The sequence below is a fragment of the Pteronotus mesoamericanus genome, unplaced genomic scaffold, assembly GCF_021234165.1.
Source record: "Pteronotus mesoamericanus isolate MK-2021 breed Mesoamerican mustached bat unplaced genomic scaffold, CSHL_Meso_final contig_41, whole genome shotgun sequence".
Lineage (NCBI taxonomy): Eukaryota > Metazoa > Chordata > Mammalia > Chiroptera > Mormoopidae > Pteronotus > Pteronotus mesoamericanus.
This window is the reverse complement of record NW_026555152.1, coordinates 5,611,606-5,622,368: the sequence shown is the minus strand read 5'-3', so window position 1 is coordinate 5,622,368 and position 10,763 is coordinate 5,611,606. Positions and strand designations below refer to the sequence as shown.

General features: G+C 38.0%; 1 protein-coding gene across 1 annotated transcript; it reads right to left on the bottom strand.

Moving 5' to 3' along the window:
- Positions 1–548: 548 nt before the first annotated feature.
- Positions 549–8,614, bottom strand: RNF6 (ring finger protein 6). Its single transcript, XM_054577065.1, has 4 exons — positions 8,580–8,614; positions 6,390–6,608; positions 4,914–5,009; positions 549–2,305 (listed from the first exon to the last, which is right to left on the bottom strand). Exons 2-4 carry the CDS (start codon positions 6,577–6,579, stop codon positions 549–551), a joined length of 2,043 nt encoding a protein of 680 aa, XP_054433040.1. The 5' UTR covers positions 6,580–6,608; positions 8,580–8,614.
- Between the last annotated feature and the right edge of the window lie 2,149 nt (positions 8,615–10,763).

Sequence of the window (10,763 nt, the reverse complement as noted above, 5' to 3'; positions counted from 1 at the left end):
GTGTGTGTGTGCATGTGTGTGTAGTATGCTGTATATTAAATTTAACATTTCAAGTAACTTAAATATATTTAGCAAACATTTAGCCAAACACTCTTTCACAAAAAGATATTGTCCTTAGAATAAAAATGTCATGAAAGTCTTAGTTAGACACCAATGTCTGGACATAGTAGTACTAGGCCTATGGAATGTGAAATTCCAAGTAGAGTCAGTTATACCATTAAGAAAAACAAGGCTGGTTTTTAATGTACTGAACTGTGCAGCATATACAAATGTGCTTAGCATGACAAAATTACCAAAATAAAAGCATTTTGAAGGTTATTTGGCTCTAGAAATAGTAACTATTCTGTACTTTTGGATAATTTAACATTTGTATTTTAAATTTTATATACATGTTTTCTTTTTAACAAGTTTAAAAGGCATACAAAAGTAGTTTAAACTATAATAATCTGTTATTTTTCATCCTGGTTAGCTCTTCATAAATAACTCAACAAAAGAATGCTTGAATACTCAGCTCTACTAAAATGCAGTATTTGAATAAACCCATCACTTCATCCATTGTGTGCTGTACTAGACCCTAAGACAGGCTGCCGACAGACAGGACAAGTGCAATTCTCTGAGAGCCATCGGTCAATACAATGGATGTGAAATTCATGCATGCAAGGTAACTGCCTGAGCTTGTTTCCAGTTACATAGTCACTGATACAAACACTACAAATTTTACCTAGTTCACTGTCAATACTGTTAGGATCATAGTTCCGGGTAGAAAGATTATCAATCTGCTCTTTGTTTAAACCACGTATGTGATCATCACCATTACCTTCATGTAGTAAAAAGAAGTGAGCAAGGTGAAGAATAGGTAGTGTTCCAGTTTCCACTAAGTTATTTGGATTTCCCAACTGCCTACCACTTCTATCACTGTTTTGTGTGTGAGGCTGTGTGGTCTCATTTTCACCACCCATTCCAGTGCTGTCTTCTTGGGCTCGCCTGGCCTGAGATGAAGCTCCATGGTGCTGGCTGATGTCATTCACTGGACCAGGGTTCCTTAGTTCTGAGTGTATCTCGGATAAATGCTGACCATTTCTCTGAATCTCTGACTCAGATTCAGTCTCCATTACAGAACTCAGTTCTCCAAATCCAGCCATTATTTGTCTTAAAATCGACTGAAGGGCCACTGAGGATGGTTCAACAAGCTCATTCTCAGATATTCTATGAAGAGGAACTGTTATGGTACTAACATAGGTCCGAATACCTGACTGCTCTAAACGAGAAATAGTTCGTTGAAAGCCTCTGCTATTGCTTTCGATGGTGACTGTATTTTCTGTGAGTCCTACTCTAGATCGAGTTCTGTTTGCAATACTGTCCCCATCTCTGCTCTCTCCAGGGCGAATCCTTCTCACTTGAAGGTCCAGGGTGATTGTTGGATGTCGTACAGCAGTTGTGGATCTACTAGATTCTTCTCCTTCTTCTACTGTTATTCTTGACACAAGTCTTGAGTTAGAGAATTGGGTATATGCTCTACCTCTGCGTGCTCTATCTTGTTCTAAGAAGACATGAGTTATACTTCTCCTCCTAACAGACCTTCTAATTGTTTGTTGTACAGGTCTACCTTCCCTTTGTGAATTATGATCAACAGTGCCCCTTTGTCTTTGAATTGGTGAACGGCTTCGACTATTGAAAGTAGATTGTAATCTTATTGGCTCTAATCCTTGGTTTGTATTCCTCACTGTAACATTACTTCTAGCCCCATTTTCCCAAACATGTGCTGCTCCAAATCGCTGTCCCTCCCTTTGCCCCACTTCACTACCACCTGACTGGTTTGTGTGACTACTGAAATTAGCACGTCGAGCCCTACTTCTTGGAATGCCAACTGCTCTCCCGGTTTCATTTCTTAATCTTCCTGACATTGAGAAAGATCCTTCTACTGAATTTTGCCCTCTTGAGCCAAGCCTAGTTCTTCGAATGTTGGAACTATTACCACTGAAATTCAGTGAGGTTTGGCTTCTTGTTCGCCTAGCCACAGGACTAGCTGATCTTTGCTGTCTATTTGTAGAATGATCACTGCTGATGTCTGAAAGTGGAATGACTGTATAATCTTCATCATGAGTTTCAGATCCTCTGTTCTCATGATTGATGTGGATTTCCAGACTAAATCGAAACTCTCCACTATTAGGGTTCATTCGACTCATAGCTCTCCAAGTTTGGTTCCCATTCTGTCCACTTCGAATTGCATTGCCTGTATGATGAAAGATATTCAACCATTCTAGCAGAGAATCTTCATTTGAACTTTCTCTAGTGACTTCTGACTCTGGGAAGCAAACCAAATCAACTTAAGACAAATTCTTAAAATCTGTCCTTAGATTTTAATTGAAAGCTTGTAAGAAAAAATTTTTATTAAATTAAATTATATTTAAGAACATCTGTGCATTTTAATGAATGAAAAATGGCAAGAAACCAACTTTCTAAAAGAAAGTGTATGCTATAAGCATATTATAATACATACTTATATATTATAAAACTTTAAATACTATTTATGCAAAGCTGTGAAAAAAAAACCCTCACTCCTGCTTTCTATATGCTTATTATTGGCAAAATACTAAGGCAAATAAAAAATATTTCCCATACCAAAATTATACATTTATATGGCAATGTTAATAAAATACAGTGGCAAAATTTATATATAATTCATTTAAATTTGTGGAATCCCTCTGGTAAAGGTAACTCAATAAATGTTTTTGCATCTAGGTATTTTTGTAACCTTGGGAACTTTATCCTGTTTCTCAGGAACTGCCAAAAATATACAGCTAAAGAAATGTGGCTTTCTGAATACATTGTTAGAAGTACATTATCTGTATTTATGTGAAACTTGGAAACTTTAGGCAGGTTATTTAAGTTCTCTACAGCTCTATCCTTATATATAAATTGGAGAGAGCTGTCACAGAGTTATCATGAGGATAAAATAAGCTATTGTATATAAAATGAATAGTACAATACCTGGCACACAGGAAAAACTCAATGTTAGCTATTATATGCAATATAATAAATTATATTTTCTATGCATTTAGAATTTAAGCTCCATGAAGACTAGGGTTTATTCACTATTAAACCCCCAACCTCTTACAACAGTATCTGGTACAAATCAGACTATCAATTAATATTGCTTAATGAATCAGTTTAGAGATAAATGTGTCCCTGGAAAATTTCTTTGACTCTGACTCTGCTACCATGGTAAGCTTAAGTTTTCCAATTTAACCAGTGGATTACAGTTAGTGAATAACTGAGCAAAAAGGAAAAAAGACTCACAGAAATAGACAATAGTGCGGTGACTCTCAGGAGAGAGGAGGATATAAGGGGACTGAATGGTAATAAAAAATTACAATAAAAAGTACTTAAAAAATAAACAAACTGAATGAAAAGTATTCTAATTCACATTAACTATATAGACTTTAAAGTTTGTTCTACTCAAAAACAGCTATTAAATGAGACTACTTTGGTTTCATTTCATTAGTGCAATCTCTCATAAAAAGCTTTTTAAAATGTTGACTTAAAGCTGTTAATCAGCTGCTGTTGTCAAAATAAACAGCAACTTTAGCCATATTCTAAATATATATGCTATTTTACACGTGGTAAGTATATTTTCAATATGGTAGTACAATTTACATATCTAAACATACAATAGGAAAACGGTTAATACCCAGTTTCCATTTTAATTTGGAAAAAGACCTGAGTAAAAGGCAGGTAAACATTAATCATTCTAAATGCTACTTCTTTCTTTAGTTACTAGAATGTAGTGATGAGGGTGTGTATCCAAGAGGTCACTATTTATCTAACAAAATCTTTCTTACCCTTCTCCCAGTGTAATGGTCATGTGGCCACGTCACTAAGTTCTCATCAATGGAATAGGAATATGTCTTACTTTCAGGTTCGTGCCTGTATCTCCTTCATGCCAGCTGCAACCTAAATATGGTTGTGACTTATCTCCATCAGGCAAATAGTACCCTGGAGCAGCTGGAGCCAATAAAACTTTGTGTCATAGTGGAGATGTTCTATATCTATCCTGTCCAATGCAGAAGCCACTAGCCACACGTGGCTAACATAACTGAGGCATTGTATTTTTTTAATTTCATTTGAATTTAAATAGGGACTTGTGGACGGCACAGTTATAGAAACTCTGCTGGCTAGACAGGTCCCAGGAGGCTTTCTGGAGCAAAATTTGCCTATCTTCCCTAGCCTGTTAACATGAAGGAGAAATAAACTTCTAACTCACTGAGCCATTGCATTTTTTGGTTAATAGTCTTTGCCCTAACTAGTATAGTGTTCTTGATATTACATATGAAACCACTAGTAATGAATATATCTAGGGAAGGAAGTGGAACTGGTAAGAGGGACATCAAGTTGGCTTTACTTTTAACTTTATATACCTTTTGCTCAGTTTGAATTCTTTGCACAAGCACTTTGTTTTTTTTATCAGAACTTCTTGTATTGTGACTTAGTGTTTGTTCAATAAAATGACAAAGCAAACACAAGAACAACAAAACAAGAAAAACAGGTTTCCTGACTCAGTCTTCCTGTATTGCTCTGCATAAATTTTTAGAAACTAGGTTTAGTTGTATTACTTTATAAAGATATTGTGTACATTATAAGATTAAAAAGAACTATGCTGGAAATTAACTTAATTGTACACTATTTCATATATACAAGCTCCCTGAAGGCAATCTGTGTAAGACATCTCTATATTCAACTCCTGTCCTATATTGCCTAATTATACTGCTTTGCATATAACACATAACTACTATCTGAGTAGCACATCAAAACTGGGAAACATTTAAAACAAACATATTGTACAAGATCCAGTAAATTCACTTCTGCAATTGCTCAAATAAAACTTGTTCCTTATGGAAAGGAGTCCACAATACCTCTGGTATCTGTCCCATTTCTCAAGTCAGGTTGAGATGCTAATTGTTCCTTGACTCCATCTAACCGCTGTTGTAGTTCTTCTGATGTTATTTCTCCTACAATAATGAAAAATTACTCACTGAAATTAAAAACTTTAAATTAACTAAGTTTTATTATAACTCATGAAGAATAAGACTACTCTTTAGCCGTAGAAGACATTTTATTGTGTTCATGTTCTGTAAATTAAAGACAGTTAAAAATAAATAAATGATGCAAATACACATCATTTTGGTTCATTTATTAATATTTTATTTAAATTACGATTTAATTTGAAAAATTAATAGATTGATCTCAGTCAATGCACTTAGGAACCCATAAACTATAATTCCATCAATTTTTATCAGAATTAAAAAGAAATTAAGGAGGGAGTATTTCTAGAGAAAACTTCAAATCTTTATATACTTGAATTTTACCTCAACAGTTCAGTGGTAAGGGTCCTCAATATACAATACATAAATATGCACTATATAAACATATAATACACAAATATACAAGTATCAATGAGTTCATCTGTAAAATTTGTAAAAACTTTATAGAACACATTGGACTTCTTGGCAATTATTAATTCAGCTAAATTAATTATATTACCTCAAATGAGTACCAATTGAGTTTTAAATACAGCAGTCCCCTCTTATCTGTGGGGGATACATTTCAACACTCCCAGTGGATGCCCGAAACCATGGATAGTAACGAACCCTATATATACAGTTTTCTCCTATACGTACACATCTATGAGGAAGTTTAATTTTTAAATAAGGCACAGTAAAAGATTAACGATGACAATAAAACAGAACAATGATAATATACTGTAATTAAATTTATGTGAATGGCTTTGGGGCTATTATTAAGTGAAATAAGGTTACCTGAAGACAAGTACTACGATACCACCACAGCTAATCTGATAACTGACACTGTTACTAAGTGACTAATGGGTGGGTAGCATAAGCAGTATGATACGATGGACAAAAGTGGTGGTTCAAGCTGAGGGCAGGATGGCACAAGATTTCATCGTGGTACTCAGAATAGCATAAAATTTATGTACTGCCTTGGGTAACTGAAACCTCAGAAAGAGAAAATGTGGATAAGCTGGGAGGCAGGTAGGGGGAGAGTGGACACACAACTACCATAATTTTATTTGTAGGAATATTACTTAATAGAAATAGGGCCATCTATTTAAATATTTGACACTATTATGTACATTAATCTGCTTGTTAGTTTGGTATTTGTATAACAGTGCTCCATATGTAATATTCTTAACCTACTTATAAAATATAGAAACCAGTGAATTTTCTGTTTTGTTATATTAAAAAGTTCTTAAATTCACAGAAACAGTAGACTATATTTTGGGAGAGAGAAAGGGGAAAAAAGCTATCTTTGTTTTGTAATTGCTCCTTATGATGATGAAAAACGTGTCTCCTCTTTTACCCATCTCTTACCAGGGGTGCCTAAAAGATTATGGTCTCTCATTAGCCGGTAATCTTCATCACTGAGTTCATTAATAAACTGATAATAAGCTTCCTCTCTGTGGAGACGCTCTTGCTGCCATCTCTCATTCTCATGATGATCATGGTCTTGAAATGAGGTTTCTTCACCATCATCATCTGATCTAGATCTAGACTGATTCATACTGAGATTCCTGGCTTTCTGTTCAAACACTATATATATAAAAAAAAAAATTCAAGGGGTCAGTCACGGATTACACATGGTGTCATGTAATTAATTTATATATTTTTTATTTTTACTTTATTTTTTAAGATTTTAAATTTATTTTTTAGGGAGAGGGCAAGGGAGAGAGAGAGGGAGAGAAACATTGATGTGAACGAGAAACATTCGTCAGTTGCTTCTTGCACACCCCCAGTCAGAGACCCAGCCTGCAACCCAGGCATGTGCCCTGACTGGGTATATAAACTGTGACCTTTCAATTTGCAGGACGTTGCTCAGCTCACTGAGCTACACGAGTCAGGGCAATATATTCTTTAGTAAATTTTGTCCCCTGCTCAAATACTTCAAGTGCCAAATTGTGCTGTGAGAACTTTTATATAACATGGAAAACAGCTTCCAGGAAGTAGAACACATTGGACCTATTTCTTTGCCTAAAGTCTTCGGTTAAGTCAGACTGGATTTGGCTTCACCACACATTTCTCATACCTGAATTCCAAAGTGATTATCTCATTTTTTACTCTTTGACTCTCCAGTAAAGTTGGTCTGAAAGCCCTCATTAATGTTTCAAATATCTGGGTACTTCATGTTAGCATACAAATTTTAAGCTTGAATCTACACCATCTTTATTTAATAAACAAATGGCTATTGGGAGGTTATTATTTACATTTATTTTCAGCAAGGGTATTTGTCCCAAAGTAAAGCTCATAAACATATTACGCCCCCCCCAACCCAACTGTACTTAGTTGAGGTAAAAATAATTTAGCTTACTGAATAGACTTGGTGTTGATGTTTCCTTAAATCTAACAGGAAAAAAATACCCCATGCATGGCTCTGAGGTTTGTTAAAGTGCATCAGAGTACTTTGCATCTCCACATTTCAGACATCATCCCTAAACTTGGAATTGTCAGTTCCAGAGGTTTCTGAGTGCCAGTGAAATGTCCTGATATTGCCTAGGCAAACATAAGTTTGGGATTATACTTAAATGTCATCCCTGAGGGGTTTACTTTTAACCTATAAGGAAATCGAGGGAGGAAATGATTAGTTTCATAAGTATTTTAGAATTTCTTTTTATAAATTTTCCTTTATTGATGGGGGCAGGGGGATGGGGAGAAACACTGATTCGTTGTTCCACTTATTGATGCATCATTGGTTGATTCTTGCATGTGCCCTGACCAGGGATGGAACCCAGCAACCTTGGCATATTGGGATGACACTCTAACCAACTGAGCTACCCTGTCAGGGCCTAGAATTTCTTAAACACATCTATTTAGCAAGTCATTAAAGCAACTGTTCTCAATTGGGAGTGAACATCAAACTCACTAGAGAAAATTTTAAGAAATAGAGATGCCCAGACCTCATCCCTAACCCTTGTTCAGAATTTTCCAGGGTAGGACCAGGTCAATCTTTAAGAGCTAACTTGGGTGTTTCTGTGGATGAAATAAACTATTCCTTAACAATGTCTGGTATGTAATATAGCACAGGAATTAATAGAAGCTGGACAATCAAATAACTAGGTTGTCAGTGAAGAAACTGTTGGAACTCTGACTCAGTGTTTAAGAAGCAAACTACTTTAAATATAAAGTGAAATTAGCCTACAAGTCTAAACTAGTGTATGAGTAAGCAACAATCCAATTTCATGCATATTCTAACTTAAATTACAAATTCAAAGATTTTTTACAGTAATTATGTCATTTTTTAAGGAAAGATCTAGTAGCACTACTCAATCAAATGCAAATTAACATTACTAAAGAGTCAAGATTTATTTCTATTTTTAGAACAATAGGAGTAGATCACAATTAGTAAAGAGCATATTTGGTAGGTAAAGCAGTAACATGATTTTTGTATCAAACAACTTAAGAATGTGAATTCTGTAAGAAAATCAAGCTACCCTAACAGTATTCAGAATATAAGAGCTTTTTCTTAAAGGTACTTTTTTGTATAATAACCACAATTAAAGTGAATACCTTATTTTCCTTTCAACATGCTTTCAGTATATGCAATGGTGTCCATTCTTCAATGGCTTTTGCGCCTTTTTTTTTTTTTTTTTTTTTTTTTTTTTGAGAGCTGCCCGTTTGAAGCAATAAAAGAGTTATATTATTCAGTAAGTTGTCTCTTTGAAGGCTAGGAATGGCCAGTAGTCCTCCTACTCTGGGGCAAAGTCAAAGCAAACTAACTCTCCAGTGAATTTTGTTAAGACGCTCACCTAGAAAATTAGATTTCCAAACAATTAGATCATAAAAAGCTCCCCGAAAGCCATTTCTCTCACCACAGAAACTAGCCCTTGCCTCCTACACTGGACTGCTCCTGGGATTACAGCTCCTCTCTGAAAGGTCTTCCTTCCTATTGCGATACGGCCAGAGTTAGGCGTCTCCTATTTACTTCTAAAACTGCACTTTCTTGCCACCCCCGCCCTCCTCCGGCTACTGGTTCCTTTTCTGGCCGTTGCGACCGACCGAGGCTCGCGCCTGGGTTTGATTCCCACTGCAATAAACAAACTGGGCTGAAGGAGCCAACCAACTTCTTCCCAACGCTTCCCTAAGCGACCTAGATTCCCACAGAGAAGCAGGTGACAGGCGGTGCATCTGAACCAATCACCAGTGAAAGGAGCTCCGTCAGAGAGAAGTTAACCAATCGGAAAAGAGATGGCCCTCAAGGATGGCCGGCTTGTTCAGCGTCACCCCAGAAATGGTGGTGGAGCCCTGAGCGCTCTCTCGAGCTCACCTCCCCAGTACCTGGGCTGTCCTCCTCCTGCCCGGAGGAAAATCCGTGGCAGGTGACTGTCCTTTCGGATCCTGGAGGCTGTGACAGGGAGGCGAGAGGGGCTCCCCCCGGAGGCCGCTGCGCTCTCTAAAGTCTACTAAAGCAAGAGGCCAGAAGCCCAGGCTGCATCTTGGGATCGTCTAGCTAGAGGGAGGTCATGGAAGGGGAATGGCAGACCCCAGCCCTTCTTCGCCCCAACCCGCTGGGTGGAGAGGAGAGGCTCTACTACTGGCCCAGCACTCGCGGGAGCTACTGAGAACTGCGTCAGGTGGGACCCGTGAGGCCGGCCTACCGCGGTCTCGGCACTCGCGCCCAGGCCTGGGAGTCACGGGGCTTCCTAAAGTGCTCTGTACGCGGCCACTCGGCGCTCATAGCAGCCGGTAGTCCCAGGGACACAGCCTGCTTTCCACTCTTGAGTACCAGCACCTACACTGCGTTCTGGTGCCGCTTCTTTGCCGAGCCTGGCCACAGAGTGCGACCAGACAGTCCTGTACCTACCTATCTCAGTGTCCAGGTATCACGAAGCTAACCAGCTACAGGTCCTTTCCCTTCTTGCTCATTGGGACCTGGGAATTACGAATCTGGAAAGGACAACCTCCCGCTTATATTTATTTCTTCACTTTCCGTAGAGACGCATTTTGAAACCCTCCACATTCACGCCTCTGGTATTACTTCTGAGTTGAAACCCTTACCAAACTCACCATTAGTTAAGCCCTTGACTAGGACTTTGGCCAGCCTGATTATATAGACTGTCTACATTCCTGACATCCACAAGACTTCATCATTGCACAGTGCTCACCCTGCTGTTATTCATTTCATTTCCTCCCTCCCTCCCTCCCTTTCCTTCCTTCCTTCCTTCCTTCCTTCCTTCCTTCCTTCCTTCCTTCCTTCCTTCCTTCCTTCCTCCCTCCCTCCCTCCCTCCCTCTCCTTCCTTCCTTCCTTCCTTCCTTCCTTCCTTCCTTCCTTCCTTCCTTCCTTCCTTCCTTCCTTCCTTCCTTCCTTCCTTCCTTCCTTCCTTCCTTCCTCTCTCTTTCTATGGAATGAGGAGGTACTCTATCCCCACCGTTATGCTGAGCCCCGGGATAACAGACAACATAGTCTTTAGCACTGATGAACTACCAGTGTAGCAGATGTAGATGGACAACTAAAAATATCAGTGTATTCTTATAGATACTAATAAATACTCCAGTTTACAATGCCCTTCAAATAGTTTAGCTGCATGCCTGTACAGACTGATCTCTTCTTGGCATCATGAACTACCAGAAAGTCAACAATCACAGAGGAATTCCTAAGTAACGCCCAGTCCCAGTTGTACCTAATTTTCATCATCTCCCAAGAGTCAGCTCATATCTCATTTTCAAGGATTTTTTTAATGATACTTCTGAAA